The sequence below is a fragment of the Zingiber officinale genome, unplaced genomic scaffold (genome assembly GCF_018446385.1).
Source record: "Zingiber officinale cultivar Zhangliang unplaced genomic scaffold, Zo_v1.1 ctg31, whole genome shotgun sequence".
NCBI lineage: Eukaryota > Viridiplantae > Streptophyta > Magnoliopsida > Zingiberales > Zingiberaceae > Zingiber > Zingiber officinale.
Window position 1 is genome coordinate 170292 of NW_024589934.1, and position 23044 is coordinate 193335.

The window sequence follows — 23044 nt, forward strand, 5'->3', positions numbered from 1 at the left end:
ACCTGTTGCTGCTTGGAGACCTGCTCCCGCAGCTTGCTCGCCTGCCTCCTCAGCGCGTCCATTTCGCCGACCCAACACGCCGAACCCCTGGAGAAGCACTACTGGTTTCAGAGATTGTCTAACAGCGCGCGGATCTGGTGGCGAATCGAGGGAAAAGAGAAACAGATGGCCGGAGGAGGAAGAGGAGAAAGAAAAACTCCAGCCTGGCGAAGATCGGCGCTCCTGCCTCATTTTGTCGTGAAGAACCACTCGCTTTGTCACTGAAGGTGGCGATGGGACCCGACTCTGTTTCTCTTGGCATAAATATGGGTATCCAAAAAGGAAAACTTCGTATATTTTAGCATATAGGCCAGGCCCATATGGCCCTGAGAATCGTTGTTTGCTAACCAAACTCACTAAGACATCCCACCTCGTAGAAAGGCTAAAAGACAACGATATTATTTTCTTATTTTGATCATAAAACTTAGTTGATCTTACAACTTATTTAATGTCACATAATCATATGATGTACTATTAATTAATTGTTCTATTATAGATCTGAAGAAAGTGCAGGTTGAAGTAGTAACAAGTGCAGGTTCAAGTAGTAAAACAATCCATCTTTTTCCGGATTATTGGTATTATAATGAAACGTATAGGGTTTTGTCATCTTTCCAACTATCTCTCCGTTAGATAAAATTTTATTGGTTTTACCGGTCAAATATGGAATAGAAATTCTAATTCATTGATCAAACTTCCTTCCTATTAATCTGGAAGTTCTTCTTAAATATAAAGTGATTCAGTTCTATAGCTAAAGATTGTAATTCTCGAATGAGCAATCGAAAAGATTATAGAGCATTTTCTCGGTTAGATACTCTTCCTCCAATGATCGTAGCATCAAGTACTTCTTGACGAGCTCTAATATGATCAGATTTATAAGTAAACATCTCTGGTAAAATATGAGCAACACACCAAATCTCTCTAAAGCCCAAACTTCTACTTCTCCTACTCGTTGTCCCCCTTGGTTTGCCCTTCCTCTAAGGGATTGTTGTGTAACAAGTGCGTAATATCCACTAGAACCTCCATAAATTTTATCATCAATTTGATGAACTAATTTTAAAATATAAGACTTTAATAGACAGGTTACAAATGCTGCACAAGATAAGTTATCATACTATAAAACATATCTTGTGCAACATTTCTTACCACTTGATAGTCTGATGAGTGCTTACTTTGTGCAGCATTTGTTACTACCTGATCAATCTGCACTTCCTTTATATCTATAATAGAATAATTAACAACACATCGTCACATAATTAGGTGTCAGTAAATAAGTAATGTATAAGATCAATTAGACTTTATTATCAGAATAAGAAAATAATATCTGTTTAAACAATAACTCTACTTACTGCTCAACCTGTCTGCGTCGTTGTCTTCTAGCCTTTCTACGACGTGCACTTTAATTCTACTGGGAGGTTAGTCATAAATAATGAAAGCAAAAAAAATAAAGAATCTTATTATTAAAACATCATGCTATCAGAAGAAGATTCTTGGTCCAAAGCATCAGCCTGTCTAACAATTGGAGCTTGGTTGGAGCTTGAGCCTTTACCGATCCTAACTAGAGTCAAATCCGTTTCCATGGTTAAGATTATCTCAACTCAAATCCTCATATATATATATATATATATATATATATATATATATATATATATATTACTAATATAAAGAATAGTTGATGAAAATTAATTATATAAAAATAATACAGGCACCAAATATTATATATCAATTTTTTTTAATATAAATTTCAGATATACACAAGTATAGTAGTATTAATTGAAATTAGGACGGTAAATGAATTATGCGTTCGTGAATAAGGTTGGTATTCTACTTGATAAGAGTTTGTTTATGTTCATTCAAGATATATAAAATTAATTAAACAAACAAACTTGAATAGCTCATTAAACTAAACAAATAAGCTTGAACACATATGTATTTAACTCGTTAATTTTTATAAACAATGTTCAAGAATCATGTTGATTAATAAAATTATTTTCAATATGCTAAATAAATAATAAAATAAATAAATAAATAAGTTTGAATTTTCAAACTCAATAATCAATCAACAATTAAAAGTTTCAAACAATCAAACAAACTTGAATTAAAAGCGAGATACTATCTAAATGAACCAAACTTGAATTGAGAGCTCGATAATATCTAAACGAACCAAGCTCAAGTCAAGCTTTAAACAAGCTCAAGTTTCTAAAAAATAAACTAAATCAAACTTGAACAATCATTTCAAAAGTTTGGTTCATTTTAAGCTCAACTTGGTTCGACTCAGTTACCTTATCAAACAAACTTGAACATCCCAAAGCTCGACTTGACTCGGTTCATTTACAGCCAGAGTCGGACCTTTCATGAGGCGAGAGAGGCGACCGCCTCGGGCCCGGCCCAGGAAGGGGCCCCAATTTTTTTTTTTTTGTACAAAAAATACGAATGGTAAAAGAATTCCCTAAATCCTTTTCTTATTTCTCCCGGCTGTGAGGCACGCTGCATGCATCCAACTGTGGCTGTGCGGCAAAAACCTTCGAGGCGCCATCTAAGGTTCCCATCACTGAGGATATTCTGCTCGGCATCTCTGGCGGCGGGCGGCCAAAGATTTTATCCGTCGGATGCTCTATAAGGATATCTCTAGAAGGTTCTCCGTCGAGCAAATTCTGAAATTCTGGGTTAGTATCATTCAAGCTTCCATCCTAATCGAGCAAGTTCCTCTTCCTCTCGCTTCTTTGTTTTTTTTTTTTTTTGAGATCAGTATTTTGCCGACTGTCGAGATCAATTTTTCATGATTCATTGATTTGTTTGCTCAAGAACTCAAGATTTCTCAAGCTTTTGATTTTTTTAACCTAACTGTAGCTGACTAAATTTCATCAAGAAAATTAGAGTTTTGCCCCAATTTCTCAAATACAATCGTGTCTAATAAAGATTCTTTTTACCCAAGTTTTTTTTTAGAAAAAAACCCTATAATTTCCCTCTCTTCTCTTACTTTTCTAATGATCTTCTAAAAAGTTAAGATAAAAACTTGATTTTTAGATCTCTCTAATGCATTTGCTAATCCCTTCTGCAGGGCATCCCTAGAGAGGGGAGAAGGCATTTTAAGCCTATGCACATAGGCATAGCGTTGCATCGCACCAACGCTGCTAACATCACACGATTTTTCTCCGACGTTCAGTGTTCTTTCCAATTTCTTCTCTAATTTTCTGACATTCTTGAATCTTGATCCATCAGCAGTGGGATTTGGACATTGGACAATTTGGTTAGATTTTATTTTTTGCATCATTTTCTGAATATTAAGTTTAAATGTTTAAATTTTAATCTTTTTCTCTGCTTTACTTTTGTATTGGATAATTGGATGATATTTCTCTTGAAAGGGCCGAGGTAAGGACGGGTTGTACCTTACGCTATCTTCAACTAATATCTTACGCTATCTTCTTATAATATTAATATATTATGCGACTGGTGCAAGACCATGAAGATCAAAGACCCCGGTAGGTAATCTCATGAATATATTCCACGTTGGAAGGTGAAATGCGGCACCAGGCTCAGAAGCGGGGAGAGAAGCGGAGTAGCTCCTCAGCACTAATTCCTTATATAAGTTGTTGCTGGTGCCGTCGCTATCGCTCGTACCGCTCCGTGGGGTGAAGTCGCGCTTTCCATATGTCGCTCGAGCAAATTGACTTATGAATTTGCCTGAAGAGAGTTTAGCTCAGTGGAGTAGGGAAGGTCTTTTCCGGGACTGAAAATCTTCATAGCCTTTGGGGAGGGCCGACCAAAGGGGCGAAGAGCTGAGAAAAAGGTTAGTTAGGTCATTGGATGATATTTCTTTTCTCTAGCGTTCTTTTATCAAGTCTTGATCTCTGCTTTACTTTTTGTGTTATCAGTTTCACATAATTTTTTTTTCTTTTATCAGTTCTAGTTTCAGGCTTGTTAATTCATAATTGAACCTGCAATTAGCTTACTTTGATGATTTTCTAGAAAAGGTTAAACTCCTTTTCATTTTTGATGATTTTCCATGCTATGTCTTTTACTTTATGGTTTATCTATCACCTATTAGAAAATCAGTTAGGTCATCGAATCTTTTGAACTTGCAATTAGCTTATATAAATATATTATGTAAATTGTAAGATAATGTGTTTTCTTATTGATTGAAAATTTGAAATTAGTCTAATAGTATTCTTGTATACATTGTCAATTAATTGTAGCTACCTCTTCTTATTAAATGCTGTTTAGATTAATCAATTTTTTATCAGAAAACTATCCAAAAAAATCTAACATAATATATTGTTACTCTTGAATGTAGACATGAATTATTGAGTTAATAGTCAATTTTAATACCTTGCAGGTATAATAAAAGAATATTGAAAATGCCTCCTAAATATATGTCTGGAGCTCAAAAGAGAAAAATGAAACAAAGGGAGGAGACATTAATTCAAAGTTAAGCCGGTGATATTAACAAATATTTTATTAGAAGTAGCAGAATAGAAAGAGAGGAATTAGGGGATAATTTGGTGATTGAAGAACAAAGTCACAATGAAAATGAGGAATTAGCTGAGGTTGCCAATTTGATCGAGTCGAATGAAAACCTAGAAGAAGACTCTCAACATGAAAAATTAGATTCAACTCTGAATTTGCAGGATCCTGAAAATTGGAATAACATCAGTCAAAAATTGAGAGACTACTTAATAGAAATGAGTCCAAAAAGAGTGAATGATTTTTGTTTCCTAAGGATAGTAACAATAGACATTTTGATTCATCGCATTATACACGGGTAATGACAAATGGACAAACAATAGATAGAAGATGGCTTGTATATTCTATTTCATTGGATAAAATATTTTGCTTCTGTTGCAAGTTATTCAAGACTGAACAAATGATGAGTAGAATGGGGAATTTGGATAATGATGGATACAAAGACTGGCGTAATATGCATAGAAGTCTTAAACAACATGAAGCTAGTAGAGATCATATGGATTGCATGATTGCTTGGGTTGAATCAGAAAAGAGGCTTAAAAAAAAATCAAACAATTGATTATAATATGCAACTTCAAATCAACAAAGAAAGACAACATTGGAGGCAAGTATTAACAAGAATAATCTCCATTGTGAAAACACTTGCTAAAAATACTTTGGCCTTTCGAGGGGATGATGAGAAACTTTATGTTGAGAATAATAGGCTATTTTTGCAAATGATAGAAATGGTTGCTGAGTTTGATCCAGTGATGGAAGAGCATGTTCGACGTTGTGAAGCAAGGAAATCTCAATATACATATTTTAGTCCCAAAATTCAGAATGAATTGATAGAAACTTTGGCAAATGAAGTGAAAAGGTCAATCATTGCAAAAGTTAAACATGCAAAATATTTTTTAGTAATACTTGATTGTACTCCAGATGCAAGTCATCAAGAACAAATGTCTCTAGTGCTACGATGTTTGGATGATTCAACAGACACACCAAAAGTAGAAGAATATTGGGTTGAGTTTTTGAAGGTGGATGACACATCAGGTCTTGGGTTATCAAGTGAACCTATGAATACGTTAACTAGAGTTGGGCTTGACATTGATGACATAAGAGGACAGGGGTATGACAATGGATCTAACATGAGTGGAAGACACAAAGGTGTACAAAAAAGATTGCTTGAAATAAATCCTAAAGCTTTTTATACACCATGTGGTTGTCATAGTCTTAATTTGACCTTAGTTGATATGGTGGAATGTTGTCCTAAAGCCAAGTCATTCTTTGGAGTGGTGCAACGCATCTACACATTGTTTTCTTCCTCTACAAAGAGATGAAAAATTTTTAAAGATAAGGTGCCTAGTTTGACTGTTAAGTCATTGTCACATAACTGTTGGGAAAGTCTTGTTGAAAGTGTAAAAGCCATAAAAGAGCAAATTGTACATATAAGAGATGCTTTACTTGACTTGGCAGAAGTTGCTGAAGATTCTAAAACAAAGAGTGATGCTGAGACCTTAGCCCTATATGATCTTGAGAGTTTTGAGTTCTTGCTTAGAATAGTAATTTGGTATAACTTGTTACGAGAAATAAATACCGTGAGTAAGTTTATTCAATATGAAGATATGGATATTGATATTGCGATCAATCTGTTACAAGGGCTTGATCAATTTCTTAATGAGTTTAGAGAAGAAGGGTTTGCTAGTTCCATGAATGAAGCTAAACAAATGGCAAGTGAAATGGGGATTGAACCTAAATTTCGAGAAAAACGCATCATTCGAAGAAAGAAACAATTTGATGAAAGTGACAATGATAATGTAACACGATCAGGTGAAGAGTCTTTTAGAGTTGAATATTTTCTATTTATAATTGATCAAGCTCGATCTTCTCTTCAAGTTCGATTTGAACAATTTAAACAATATCAAGAGATTTTTGGGTTTTTATTGAATTTGGAGAAGTTAAAGAGTGAGCATTTAATAAGCTTGATGAAATCTTGTATGAAACTTCAACAATTTTTTAGTCACGATGGACGTTCAGACATTAATGGTGATGAGTTGTGTTCAGAGTTGATGGTCATGAAATGTTATTTAACAAATGAAAAAAGAGCAATTGATATGCTACAATGTCTGACAAAACTAAATGATTTATTCCCAAATACTTGCATTGTCTATAAGATTTTGTTAACCATACCAGTAACAGTTGCATCGGCAGAAAGAAGTTTCTCAAAGTTGATGTTAATCAAGAATTATCTTCGATCAACAATGTCACAAGATAGACTGAATGGGCTAGCAATGTTATCAATTGAGAAAGAAATAGTCCGACAATTAGATTATGCAGATTTGATAAATATTTTTGGCTCTAAAACAGCTAGACGAGTACTGTTTATATAATTATTTCAAATGTTTATTAACTTTTTATTAATGTAATATATTATTTTTGGGTTATTTGTGTATTTTATGTATTTATTATTTGTAAACTGAACATTATAATTATTTATCGATAAAAGGGTCATTTTTTATTTTCGCTTCGGGCTCCGTCAAATACCGGTACGGTTCTGTTTACAGCCCTACCTGAAATACTTGAACAAGCCTAGAAACAATGTCTATCAATTGAGCATTCGAATTATTCACAAGCTTTCTTTGAGCATTGATACAGGAAGTAATTAGGGATATTATGTGGCCAAAGAAATCAATAGTCTCATCAAAATAATCATAATGTGGATGAGTGACGCATTTTGTTTTCAAGCATGCATCAGACCCAATATGCACAACTTGTGGGACAAAGGGAGCATTGAGATGAGATGCCCACTCCTATAGTCCAACATGGATAGTTGAGAACCTTTGAGGCATACTTAGGATGATAGGAGCATCCATGCTTGGTACACTAGTTCGGATCCTCTGTCCTAAAATTTCTCTGTCCCCATGTCTCACTGTCGATCGGACGGTCCAGATCATATTTCAAGGCATCATGACATCTTTAAGATGTGTGCAGTATCCTTGTGATGTGCAAGACATTCTTGAGATGTGATCTGGACTGTCCGATCAACAATAAAATATAGGGACAGAAAGATTTCGGGACAGAGGATCCGAACTACTGGTACACTAGTTAGTAATGTCTCCACTTATTCTGCTGTTTGACTGTTACTGCGTGTGGGAAATTTAATAAAGTAAATCTCTAATATTTGAAAACATGTTAAATAAATAAATAGATTAAACAAACATTCAAATTATGTAAAAAAACGAAGAGTAATTATGTACTTTGTTTGTCCAATAGAATTTTCTTGATTAGCAGTTATAATAATGTTTCACATTGTTCTATTTTAAATCCTTATTTCTATAACCACAAAAGGGAAAGTAATACTTTAAAAGCACAAAAAAAGTAATTGAACGTGTTGTGTTGTGTTGTGTTGTGTAAGTAGAGTTGAGTAAAATTCTATTAAATTGAATTAACTATTAAATTTAAAAGTTCAGTAAGTAGGGAGTAAAAATTATATTAAATTGAATTAACTGGTTAAATTTAAAATTTCAGTTCGATTATTTTATTTTTTTAAATATCTGTTATTTCGAATAATTTAGTTTAATTTTAATATTTAAATTTATAATTCAATTAAATTAAATAAATTTATTTTTCAATCAAATCGGACTATAAATCGCGCATGGTCAGATTAGGTGCACAACCTGACCATGTCAAGTGCTAAAACACGAGACATGATTATACCAAATGGTACGACCAATTCGTATGGTTCCCTTTTAGACCTCAATTTTTTTCTAAATTTCATTTGTTTTTCTTAAAATTTGATTAATTTATTCAAAAATTAAATTAATTAATATTTTATCGGTTCAATTTATTAAATTTTTATAGAAAATTAATATGTTTATTTAATTCAAGAATATTTTGATTTATTTAATTTTAATTAAATTGATTCGGTTGGTTTTATTTTGAATCTAAAAAAAGTAGAAAGGATATAGAAAAATCAGTAAACAAAAATACAAGGATAATTATTTCTTTGATGTAAAATATCTCATTCTTTATTTTTATTATTATTATTTTATATTTTATTATTTTTTAATCCTAGATGACGATCATGTAATTAATTAATTAATTAATCTAAATTAATTAACTATATAATCAATTAAATTTATTAAATCAATTAACTGATCAAACTATTAATTAACAAATAATCTTAATTAACTAGTTAACATGTTGAAATCAATTAATTACACTAATTAATATCTAATTAATGATATGTCTAATTTTCCATTAAACATCAATTAAATTTATTAAGTAATTAATTGATACATAATCAATTAATCCAAATAATCAAACCCAATCAACCTAATTAAACTTATTCTTTTTTTTTTTGAGCTGCTAACTTCTCAGTTAAAACAAATGCAGTTATATTTATTAATTCGGTTTAATTTTAAAATCATTTATTAAATTAAATCGAATAAATTAAAATGAAAAAATAATTGGTAAATACCTAAATGAATCTATAAATCCAAAAATAATCGATAAATCTAGTTAATTTGATTAAAAATTAGATAAACCGATATTTTATCAGTTTGTTTAGTTTTATTAAAAAATTTAGTTAATTCAGTTAGTCTGAAAAATTTTAATTTGTTCAATTTTAATTAATTTTATTCAATTTTGTTTTAACTGAAACCTTTGTTAAGTTTAATTAAAACTTATGTTTTAATTAACGAAACCTAATTTTAAACTCTGTCAACTCCTAATGGCTCAAAATACTTTAAATCTTAAAATATTTATAAATTCATTTTAAAATTTAAAAAATCTAATAAATTCTATTTATTCATATAAAATTATTTCCATATTAATTATATTATTATTCTAAATAAATTTAATTTATTCAAATTTTTAACCATTTTAATCCTGATTATTTCAAGTATTATATAGATTTTTTTTCTTTGTATATAATAACGTGTCAGGCTTGTAAATGTACCTAATGGCTTGAGTTCATGCTTGCCCACAAACAAGCTTAATCGGTGGGAAAAAGTTTTTTTTTTTTTTTGTAATTTATTGTATTTAAATGCATTACTTTCTAACTTTTTTTAATAATTTAGTATTGCTATAATACATATATATACCGAATCAATATTAAAATTTTAATATAAATAAAATTTATACTATATCAAAAATTTAATATACTGACATTTTAATATGATATGATTTTTTTTATATCGAAATTTTGGATATGATAAATAATTTAGGATTCGATACCGTGCTATCACCCCTAGTGCCATTAAATGTGCCTCCCTTTATTTCAGCCAGTCCCATTGGTCAATTTTTTCGGTCTTGATCCTTCACTTAATGCTCAAGAGATCGCAAATAAAGTCCCTATTGCTATAAATGAGGAAGTTTCTCATATTCCACATGATGATAAGGAGGAGAATCCTCCTTTCGAAGGTAAATTGAACCTCAACTAAGAGGGGTAAAAAATCGCAACCTAGAAGCCATGCTAAGCGTGCAAATGACTTATTAAGAGTTCAATAAAATTATTTTCCAAGCCTATGCCAGATGACCCAAGAGAGTCTGTGTATATGTGATCCTTATGACTTTTAATTCGTTCAACAAGAGACTTCTTCAGGTGGATGTGGCAAAAGATGAGAGCCGCCATCGCTATAGGAAAGCTTGGGCTATTATGTCTGCTAGGAATGTGAAGACTAAATTGAGAAGAAGGGTCAAATCTGTTATAGGGGTTGAAGTTGGAGATATTTTATATTTTAGGTATGAGATGAATTTAGTTGGTTTGCATGCTCATTAAATCAATTAACTGATCAATTAAATTCATTAAATCAATTAACTAATCAAACTATTAATTAACAAATAATCTTAATTAACTAGTTAAAATGTTGAAATTGATTAATTACACTAATTAATATCTAATTAATGATATGCCTAATTATCCATTAAACATCAATTAAATTTATTAAGTAATTAATTGATACCAAATCAATTAATCCAAATAATCAAACCTAATTAACCTAATTAAACTTATTCTTTTTTTAGCTGCAACTCCTTAGTTAAAAAAACACAGTTATATTTGTTAATTTGGCTCGATTTTAAAATCATTTATTAAATTAAATTGAATAAATTAAAATAAATAAATAATTGGTAAATACCTAAGTGAATCTATAAATCCAAAAATAATCGATAAATCTAGTTAATTCGATTAAAAATTGGATTAACCGATATTTTATCGGTTTAGTTTGTTTAATTTTTATTAAAAAATTTAGTCAATTCAGTTAGTCTGAAAAAATTTAATTTATTCGATTTTAGTTAATTTCATTTAATTTTGTTTTAACTGAAGCCTTATGTTAAGTTTAATTAAAACTTAGTTTTAATTAACGAAACCTAATTTTAAACTCAGTCAACTCCTTAGGGCTCAAATACTTTAAATCTTAAAATATTTATAAATTCATTTTAAAATTTAAAAAATCTAATAAATTCTATTTATTCATATAAAATTATTTCCATATTAATTATTAATTATATTATTATTCTAAATAAATTTAATTGATTCAAATTTTAAATAATTTTAATCCCGATTATTTCAAGGATTATATAAATTTTTTTTTTGTATATAATAACGTGTCAGGCTTATAAATGTACCTAATGGCTTGAGTTCATGTTTGTCCACAAACAAACTTAATCGGTGGGAAAAAGTTTTTTTTTTTTTTTTGTAATTTATTGTATTTAAATGCATTACTTCCTAACTTTTCTTAATAATTTAGCATCGGTATATCACATATACCGAATCAATATTAAAATTTTAATATAAATAAAATTTATACTATATCAAAAATTTAATATACTGAGATTTTAATATGATATGATTTTTTTATATCGAAATTTTGGATATGATAAATAATTTAGGATTCGGTACCGTGCTATCACCCCTAGTGCCATCAAATGTACCTCCCTTTATTTCAGCCAGTCCCATTGGCCAATTTTTTTCAATCTTGATCCTTCACTTGATGCTTAAGAGACCGTAAATAAAGTCCCTATTGCTATAAATGAGGAAGTTTCTCATATTCCACATGATGGTAAGGAGAACCCTCCTTTCGAAGGTAAATTGAACCTCAAGTAAGAGGGGTAAAAAATCGCAAGCTAGAAGTCATGCTAAGTGCAAATGACTTATTAAGATTCAATAAAGTTATCTTCCAAGCGTATGCCAGATGACCCAAGAGAGTCCGTGTATATATGATCCTTATGACTTTTAATTCGCTCAACAAGAGGCTTAGCTTCTTCAGGTGGATGGCAAAAGATGAGAGCTGTCGTCGCTATACGAAAGCTTGGCCCATTATGTCTGCTAGGAATGTGAATACTAAATTGAAAAGAAGGGTCAAATCTCTTATAGGGGTTGAAGTTGAAGATATTTTATATTTTAGGTATGAGATGAAATTGATTGGTTTGCATGCTCATTGATCTTGTGCCAAGACCCTCGGAGGATGATCCATTAGTGAACATACAGGTGTGCTGATTGTTGCTGCTGGAACCGCAAGGAGAGGGAGATCAAACCGAGAAAGAACACCTCAAGATGAACAAAGGCAGAAGAGGAGTGTTAGAATGGCACCGAGGTTGTCCTGTTTTTTTACCACTTCAACGCTCAAGTCAAATACAACACGAAGAGGAAGAGCTAGCTAGGGAAGATGAATAGTAATATCTTTGGTCCCCAAAAAATATCATACCTCTATGTACGCTAATGAGATTCTTTTATAATATCTCCCCTAACTTTTTATCTTCCATGTGTATTAATAGTGTATAATGTCTTTCCTAACTCTTTGTCTTCCTTATGTATTAAAGGTGCATAATGTCTTCCCTGTGTATTAATGTCCAGTCGGTGTGAATGTTGATCATCCGATTGATCGATTCACTAGGATGAACCTGGCTGATCGGCACAAGTGACAATCATTCGTTGACGAGAACATTGACTAGGACACGTGGGGGATCCTCTAACTAATTAACCTGATCACAAGTCTCCCTTTATGTCCAGTCAAAGGAGGTAGAAGCTAGACTGACTAGATGGCTAATGGGAGTAGTGGCGGAAATAAGGAGTCGAGGAGTCGACTATTCAACTTGAATTGACACAATCCGAGTTGGTGACATATAAGTCCAGGGACAAAGAGTGTCGAACAGCGGCCAAACAAGAGTTCTTGTAATCGCAAGAATATTTTGATTTTCTTAGCACTCATATATGAAAAAGGCTCAAACGGTACATCTCTAGATTTTCTTGACCTGCAAAAGGTATAGGTGAAACTACTTGACTCAGAGAAGCCTTAAAGAAATCTACGCCCTCATTTTGCACAAATATCTTGGATGTTTCATGCAAATTCTCTGAAGAACCCTTAAAGGGACATTCGGTTAATTCCCGCTCGGAAAAGCTGAGCCCTTGAGAGGACCTTCAGTTAGCTCTCTGGTGTTGCCATTTTTACATGTCACGTGAAACTTCAAAATTAATAAAGATTGGAACTTATTAAAACTAAAGATAAGAGTTATAGTAAAGAGTCTCATGTCGTATTTTTTTTCCAAGGATAACAAATAAATGTGTGTAAATTCTAGACTAAATCTATAATCAGTTTCAAGCTTTTCTTCATCTAGCACTAATACCAAATCCAGGAGATCTCATGATTTTCTATCACTTCATCAAATTAACACAATAAAATTCATAATTTAATGCATCATTGAATCAAGTTCATTAACTAACAGATTATCCAATCTCAACCACAATCAATATCATATAACAGAAGTAAGCAATTTAAAACTCAAGCAAACATTCAATATTTAAATTCAATCACAAGCACAACAGATTAGTTGCATAGAACTTGAGTTTTCTAAATTTCAGAATTGAAACTAAGCTCAAACTTGCATTAACCAAAATTTCAAATTCAAAACAGGAAGTAAATTTCAAGCTAAACTATCAGATCATCAGATCTTGTATCAGAAATCAAAAGTAAACAAAAACAAATCACATTCCACTTCCAAACCCGTGATCAAACCTCACTCAACCTGCTGTCCAACAGATAAGCTCCAAGGAACCTCCCTTTAAGCATCCAACGAATAACTAACAATGAACAAGCTTCCAACTATTACTAGGCGGCGCTCATAGCTCCTGGGAACCTCCCTTCAAGCTCCATTCGACTGGTAATCTCATCGGCCGAAGAACAAAGGATGGATTCTATGAATTGCTGAAACGCCCTTAGTTTTTTTTAAACACATAATAAAATATAAACCGCGGGCATCACATATTCTTACTTTCATAAAGGTTTCTTAGTTCAAATTACATAGACGGTTCAAAGATAAATATAAAAAAATACAAAATTTAATCTGGATGGTCTTCGAGTTGTACTGCCCTTGTTCCGAGCTGTCTCACTGGTCAATGTCTCCTGTCTCGTTTGTCTCATTATCTGAAAAAAGTATAATTTGTGAGTCGAGATACTCAGCATGTTCGAAGCAGTGTTATACATTAATTAGCCACTATAATCTAGTGTACTAAGGGAAACCACATACTAGGTAATTTGGGATCTCCCTACAAGCATACTATGCACATAAGAATAGGCATCGACATAAGCAAGAGAGAATAAACATGAGCATGCATATTAACAACCATAATCATGAGCATATACATGGACATACACGAGCATGAATATAGCATATCATGAACTTAACATATTTATAGCATAACATATACTTATACATAACATATCATAAACATATTCATAGCTTAATATGACTCTAAACTTAGCATATCAAGAACCCAACTTATTCATAGCCGATCATGAAAATCGATATTGGGTTCCCTCTGGGGCATTGTCCCGTAACCGGGCTCCCTCTGGGGCCTTCTCCCGTAAACGAGCTCCCTATGGGGTCTTTTCCCTCATGGTATCTTCATTAACTCTTGATTATTATCATTATCGTTATCATTTGTTATATTCAAATTATTCGATATTGGGCTCCCTCTGGGGTCTTCTCCTATAAACGGGCTCCCTCTGGGGCTTTCTCCCGTAAACATGCTCCTTTTAGGGCCTTCTCTCGTAAACGGGCTCCTTCTATGGTCTTCTCCCATAAACGGGCTCCCTCTGGGGCCTTCTCCCGTAAACGGGCTACCTCTGGGGCCTTCTCCCGTAAACGGGCTCCCTCTGCCTTCTCTCTCACGATATTCTTATTAAATTTTTATTAATTAATTTACCTGATATTGGGCTCCCTCTAGGCCTTCACCTGTAAACGGGCTCCCTCTGGAGCATTCTCCCGTAAATGGACTCCCTCTGGGGCCTTCTCCCGTAAACATGCCCCCTCTAGGGCATTCTCCCGTAAACAGGCTCCCTCTAGGGCCTTCTCCCCCACGGTATCCTTATTAAATCTTTATTAATTAATTTATCCGATACTGGACTCTCTCTGAACTAGACTCCTTGCACGCCTTATTAATCCATTGATTAAATGGACTCGTTAAGTGATGACCCACCCATTAGTTAATTAACAAATCAATAATTTATCTTATTATTATTATTATTATTATTATTCCTTTAACGATTTTGCAGCGGCTTTCTTAACTTAATAATTAATTCATCTACAAATTCAATAAATTTGTAATTAAATCACCGGTTAAACTAAGTCATGCATTAACCCATTCCTAACAATATACAAACCACAATTAACATGTTCAATTAATTCCTAAAATACAGAAATCCCGATTGTAACTAATCCATGCATTAATCCATTCCTAATGATGGTTAATCGAATACAAACAACAATTTAACATGTTCAATTAATCCCTTAAATCAGTAATCACCCCCTTTTTTTTTACTAGTCAATGCATTAACTCAATTAATTAATTTCGTTAATCAAGCTAATATTATAATTAATCAACCAATAACTTAATTAGTTTGCTTTTAATTAATTCCATGAGTTCCAACTAATTAGAATTAAATTACTCAATTAATCCAATTTAAATAAATTTGTAAATATGAATTAACTAAGCAAGGAGGTCATCAATTCGCCAATTAATTGATCAAAGTACGAGGGAAATCCTAACCTTCACATTTATTACTTAATTAATCTATAACAGATATAAATTGAATAGACATTTACTCCACTTAATTGATCCCTTAACAGAAATCATGAAATCAATTAATTCATGTAATACTCTATTAATCCAATTATTCAACATATTAAAGAATTAGTTACCGTATAATTAAATTACTCCACTTAAAGAATTCAATATACGGATGAGTTAATTAAATTAATTAATAACTATCAAATTAATTACCTAAAATAATCACTAATGAACTTAATAATCTATTACGCCTTTAATTCATTAATTAATTAATGGATTATTTAATCACGATAATCAAAATTCAATTAGCATAGTTAATCAATTAACCCAAACAATTATTCATTCTCTAAACTTATTAGTCAATAATCAATTAACTAGCTGATAAATTATTTAACCCAATTAATTAATATTGTTAACAAGATAATCTAAAAATTAATCAATCAACGACATAATTAATTTACTTTCAATTAATTTGACCAAATATTCTACCAATTATTCAATCCATTCATGCATCAATCCCATTATTTAATCATTAAATCGATTTACCTAACTTAATCCGTATTTAGTCGACTAACCAATCAACTAGTAAAAATCCTAATTTAATATGTACTTCCATATTATCAAACATGATTATTTTCATAACACGTTAAAACTCTAACCAACATCAATCCCTATTGTATGAAGTTATCATTATAAGAATTAAGAAGAAACATAAACATTAACCTAAAATCCAAAATTCGCACATATAATTACTTATAACATTATTATGATAAGAAGTAAGAGGACACATACACATACCTAAACTTAATCTGAAACATATCAAAAACCTAGAACCCGAAATCTACCTAGAGTGCCCAAGAACTACATGATCTAGATTCCACAAGACATAGAAACTAATTAAAGCTTTAACAAAGTAGGGAACATGCACAATTCATATAGGTTGAAACATGCTTTCATTAACAAGAAAAACAAGCTAACCTTACAAGCTATAAAAATTCCAAAACTACACAAGACTATACAGACTAATTACTACATAACATGGTGGAGAACATGTCTTTAGATCTTTGACCACCAACTCCCTCTTTTTATCTTCCCTTGGGGCTCTAGAACAAGTGGAGAAAAATGGGAAGGAGAGAAGCTCCTTAAGGCAGGCGGCACCTCAAGGGGATGGGGCTTTTGGGAGGTAGGGTGTTTAAAGAACTGGAGATTAAGATTTTGTCTAAATTTTATCCTTCAAACCGTATAATTTATTTATCTCTTCTTTTTATATATATACTTTATCTCTTTTATACGTTACATACATAATATATTAAATCTTATTTTTTTCCCTTATTCTTATTTAATTATATATTTTATATTATATATAATATATTATTTATAGAAATAATATGTTACACGTTGGGTTTCTTTTATATATATATATTTCCTTATTTAATTTTTATGCTTTATAATTTATATTACACATTTTATATAATATATTATATATATTTTATTTCTATATTAATTAGGTGAATACTCTCTATAAATTTATAGATACTAAATTTTATCCATAAATATTAAGTCCTTTAATTCCTATCTACTAAGTTTTATCCAGATGTTTTAATTTCTTACTTGTTTAATCTTTATTTACACTATATAATTTATATAATATATTTTATATTATACATAATATTTCTTTGTTACACGTTCTTACATTTTTTTTAATACTATATAATTTATATTTTATATTATACATAATATTTCTTATTTACATGTTCTTACACTTATTTTTATACTATATATATATAATATGTTATTTATATTTCATTTTCATATTATTTAGAAGAATGATTTATATAAATACTAAATATTTATATATTGGTATCTTATTATTATTTTTTTAATATAATTCTATATACATCCACAAATATAAAAATCAGTAAGTTTTAGGTTTTATAAATGATATATATATTTTTTCCTTATTTAATTTTATTTATGCTTTATAATTTATATTACACATTTTATATAATATATTATATATATTTTATTTCTATATTAATTAGGTGAATACTCTCTATAAATTTATAGATACTAAATTTTATCCATAAATATTAAGTCCTTTAATTTCTATCTACTAAGTTTTATCCACATGTTTTAATTTCTTACTTCTTTAATCTTTATTTACACTATATAATTTATATAATATATTTTATATTATACATAATATTTCTTTGTTACACTTTCTTACATTTTTTAATACTATATAATTTATATTTTATATTATACATAATATTTCTTATTTACATGTTCTTACACTTATTTTTATACTATATATGTATATATATATATATATATATAATATGTTATTTATATTTCATTTTAATATTATTTAGAAGAATGATTTCTATAAATACTAAATATTTATATATTGGTATCTTATTATTATAATTTTTAATATAATTCTATATACATCCACAAATATAAAAATCAGTAAGTTATAGGTTTTATAAATGCTAAATTATTTATATTATTTTTATAAAACTTAATACTAACTCTAACTCTAAATAGAAGCCTATATCCATATACTAATTTTATCTTTATATATATCCATGTTTATATTAGCTATATATAGTAACATATAATTCATGTTTATAATACTAAGTTATTGCATTAAGTTCGTATATATATTTATATCCATATACTAATTTCATATATATATATATATATACTTACTGTGCGCGTCGCACAATATCAGTGTTTTTTATTTTATTTTTTAATTTTTTTTAGTTTTTTGAATTTAAAAAATTCAACATTTCCTTATTTAAAATTTAATATATAGATATATCTCCTAAACACATTACAATACTTAATAAATACTTAAATTAATTTTATTTTAATTTTTTTTTAAAACCAAATACTATAACCTAATTAGAAAGTCTAAACCCTATAGGTAAAATCTAAAAAACAAAATAGCTTTAACACTATACCCAAAGCCTGAACCCTATAAATAAAATCACAAAGAAATTTTTTAATTATTTTTTAATTTAAAAATTAAAAAAAATAAAAAAAAATAAAAAAAACACTGATATTGTGCGCGACGCGCACAGTCGCGCACAGTATCAATACTATATATATAACATATATGGTAATATATATAATTAGTATATTTCAATATTATAATTTTTTAATTATAATATATACTATATATTCTACATAATACACATCATACATATATATATTATATTCTTCTTATTTTTGTTTAGTTATATATATTTTTATATTATGTATAATATATTTCTAATGTTTTACTTCTAATTAATTTGATGAATAATCTATATAAAAATTTATACACATATGTTATATAAGTACTAGATCTTTATAAATTTTATATATTTAGGTCCTACTATTTTTTTAATATACTTGATTAATCAAATTTACATAATTGTGGGCTAGCTGAATTAATTAGATTTATTTATGTAAATAAATTCTTAATTAAATCAAATGAGCAATTATAATTAACCCAATAAATATTCTTAATTAAATAAATTTAAAATCTAATTATAATTAATCCAATGAATCTCTTAATTAAATAAATCCATATTCTAATTAAATTATAATTTAATTCAGTAAATTCCCTTAATTAAATAAATTCAGATTCTAATTAAATTATAATTTAATTCAATAAATTTCCTTAATTAAATAAGTGATTTTGGACACTACAATTGCCAAACTAGATCGATTGATCAAATCAACCTAGTTTAGTTGTGGAATGAGGATCGGAATAGGATCAGAAACTCCTGGGAACCTCCCTTCAAGCTCCGTTGAATGCGAAGATCGTCGATCGGGAATCTCCCTCAATCAGGAATGCGACGGTGAACAAAATCCAAATCGTAGACTGGGGTACCTCCCTCTGTCGCTCTTTGACCTCGGAGGATGAACGCCGGTCGCCGGTGCCTCAGAGATAGCCGTCTCTGAAGAAGATTAGCTCTCGGATTTGGAATGGGAACGGGAGTGTCGGGGACAAAGGTGAACAATGGCAAAATATTGCGAGGAGAGGAAAAATGCCCGAGCTCGAAGCACTGTAGCTTCTCACTGGTTTTTAAATCAACTCAAATCTCAATGAACGGCTGAGAACACTTTAGATCTCATCTAATGACTGGATAAATTCAGATCTGGATCAAAAGCTTCGCATCTTGATCAATGGTTGTGATATACTTCCCCTTGATTTGGATGGATCAGATCTTCAATGGATGATTCAAATATCTCTTGTTCTTGATGAACGGTACAAATTTCTCAAAAATTTGATCGTCTTGTTTAAACTACGATTCGAGCAAAAATCTGGTCTGATCTGATCAGGTCCATGACATTTTTAATGCCTACAAAGAATATATCGAATATTAGCATCAAATAATGTCATAATAAGATAATTTATAATTAAGTCTAAGAATAAATGCAATGCATGAAATGTGATGTAAATATGAGTTTCATCTATGAAAAGAAAACATTAAATCATGCATGTATGAATCAAAATAGTGTAGCAAAATCATTGTTATCACTCTCACTCAGGGAAGTGAGCCCCTGAAAGGGACCCTTGACTAGTTGAATTTATTAGCTCCTACTTGGGGAGGTTGAGCCCTTTTAGACCTTTGGTAAGCTTTGGCTCGAAAAAGCTGAGCCCTTGAACGGATCTTCGGTTAGCTCCCGTTCGAGGAGGTGAGCCCCTGAAGGGACCTTTGATTAGCTCCCACTCGGGAGGCTTAGCCCTTGAAAGAACCTTCGGCTAGCTCTCGCTCGGGGAGCCTGAGCCCCTGAAGGGACCTTTGAGTAGTTGACTTTATCAGCTCCCGCTTGGAGAGGCTAAGCCCTTTCAAACTTTTGGCTAGCTGCTATTCGAGGAGGTTGAGCTCTTTCAGACCTTTGATTAGTTGACTTTATTAACTCTCGCTTGGGGAGGTTGAGCGCTTTCGGACCTTTGATTAATTGACTTTATTAGCTTATGCTTGAGGAGGTTGAGCCCTTTTGGACCTTTGGTTAGTTGATTTTATTAGCTTCCGCTTGGGAATGTTGAGCCCTTTTAGACCTTTGGTTAGCACCTGCTCAAGGAGGTTAAGCTCTTTCGAATCTTTATCAGTTGATTTTATTAGCTCCCGCTCAGGATGAATCTAGACCTCTTCCTACTTTTCTTCCGATCGGTAAGATTTTTCATCGTTTGTCGCTCGAGTGATAGGAGTGTCAAAAACAACTTGCAATGTTTTCTGAACTTTTTAAACTTTACAGGAGTCAGTACAGACAACGTCAACATAGCACCTCCTGGAAGCTAACTGGTCTCCCTTGACTTCCTTGACTTGATCACTCACTAGGGAACTTAATCTTCTGATAAAATATAGAAACTACCGCTTGGAAAGCATTTAGCATCGATCTTCCCAATATACATTGTAAGAGAAAGAAGTATCTACCATTATAAAAGACATTCGTCTGATCCTCTCCAGAGGTTTTTCTCCGAGTGATAGGCAAAAGTAGAGTTGGCTGAGTGATTACACTTGATGCACAGTGAAGCCGAATAAGGGAGTGGCTATGGACTATAACTCATCATCATCAACTTGCATTTGATTGAGGGTCCTTTTGAAGATTATGTTAACTGAGCTGCCTGTATCTGCAAAGATTCTTTTCACATTATAATTAGCAATCAAAGCTTGGATTACTAAGGCTTACGCCCTTATGAGGAGCTTCAACTCTTTCTAAGTCTTCTGGCTCGAAGCTTATGGAGGGACCGACTCTTTGCTCTAGACTGGTCCTAATTGAATAATTTTCCAATCGACGAGTGTGGGTTTTTCAAGCCCGATTTGAATCTCCATTGGTTGGTCCTCCGAAAATCATGCCAACATTCCCTTGAGGGGGGGTCCGACTTTAGCCTTAGCTTTGTCATTTTCTTTGTTGTTTTCTCTTGGAGGAGTTGATGCTTTTCATTACCGCTTGGGAGACCTCCAAGCACACTTGTCCAATTGATAATCTTCATTGTTATAGTGATCCGTTTGGGAAGTAGTGGGATGATAAGGTTTGGAAGAACGATGCCTTCGATTAAGAGGTCATTAATCGACAGCCCTTTGAATTTTGTTAGCATAACTGTAGCATTCCTTAGTTGCATGACCCCCTAATTGATGATAAGTAAAGAAATGGTCCATTGTTTTAGAGAGTCATCTCAATCGATTAAAAAGCATCTCAATATATTAAGAAACAAACTCAATCAATTAAAATTAATTAAAATTGACAGAGTCATGAGTTTAAAGCTGTTAATCGATTGAACTTCAATCCTAATCGATTGAAGGCACCAATCGATTAGTTGATCGATTCCAATCGAGTATGTCACAATTTTAGCTTGTTAATCGATTAGGAAAAATTCTTAATCGATAAAGAGTGCGCATACAGAGAGTGCTTCTAACTCCCTTAAACAAGATAGGTATAAAAGAACTAGAGAAATATACAGACTTGAAAGGGAGAAAGAAAATTACAAGGGACATTTACAAGTTCTATGCTCAAGTAAGCTCTCAATGTTCAACTGATGCCTAGCAAGAGCATTTTAGACTGGTTATATAGCAAGAGCGATAAGGACTGAGTGCTCATTGGGTCTCATCAACATCCTTATCCGTTCCCTTACTTTTCCCGTGATAAGATTCTTATACACTAGTAGACACTAATGGACGGCTCCCAGGGGCTCAATCCATCTTTTTCTGACTTGGTGCTTTAGAAAAAGTAGATTCGGTCTATCCCCAAAAGTAGAGTAGCTTTGGATTATTCTGGGCAAGTGGGTTCTTGGTCCACCACTCTGCTCAAAAGTCAAAATTATGGGCTCTTTGCTTTATATCTTGGACAAGCTTTAGAGCTATTAATTTCCATCTCTTCATCCTATTGCTTGACAACTGGGAGCCAATCGCCGTACCAATTTCGTCGAGTAGCTTGCCAGTAATATTCTTTGAGTTTAATTGAGTGCAAGTCCCTGTACTGCTGCAGGGCTTCTGTGGCCTGTTGGGCTGCTTCTGACTAAATTCCTCGCATTTGGACTTCAATTTCTTTGACCCTATCCAGGTTGAGTCCTTGTTGGAGTTCGACGTGGTACTGGGTAAGGCTTGCTTGGTATTGTTCAGCGAGGTTAGGATATGATGAATTATTTGTTGGCATTCCCACACTACTTTGCTGTTAGGTTGGGCCTGAACTTCCTGTGTCGCTCCTGCCAAGAGGTCGAGAAGATCCAGTTGTTCCTCCCTCCATCCTGAAAATATTAACACGTTAATTAGTCGGGATAGGGAATTTTCCAGTTGGTTATTTTTGTCATCTATATGTTTAAAAATCACTTCAATGCTGCTTCTCGTGACATAATCGACAAAGGCCATCCATCTGACCCTTGATGGCTTGTTGTCAGTAGTTTTGTTGAAGAAGCGTATTATAGCTTGATAGTCAGTGCGGATAGTTATTTCCCTTTTATCAATGTAGTAGATCTTTCGGGCCTCCATAGTCTTC

The 23044-nt window shown here is 31.7% G+C and overlaps 1 protein-coding gene across 1 annotated transcript in view; it reads right to left on the bottom strand.

Annotated features, from left to right (window-relative positions):
- Nucleotides 1-268, bottom strand: part of LOC122037404 (SH3 domain-containing protein 3-like) — a 78345-nt gene extending 78077 nt beyond the window's left edge. The window contains exon 1 of the mRNA XM_042596868.1: nucleotides 3-268. Within this exon, the coding sequence (XP_042452802.1) occupies nucleotides 3-62 (60 nt within the window). The 5' untranslated portion in view covers nucleotides 63-268. The remainder of the gene's footprint in view (nucleotides 1-2) is intronic.
- Nucleotides 269-23044: the final 22776 nt, after the last annotated feature.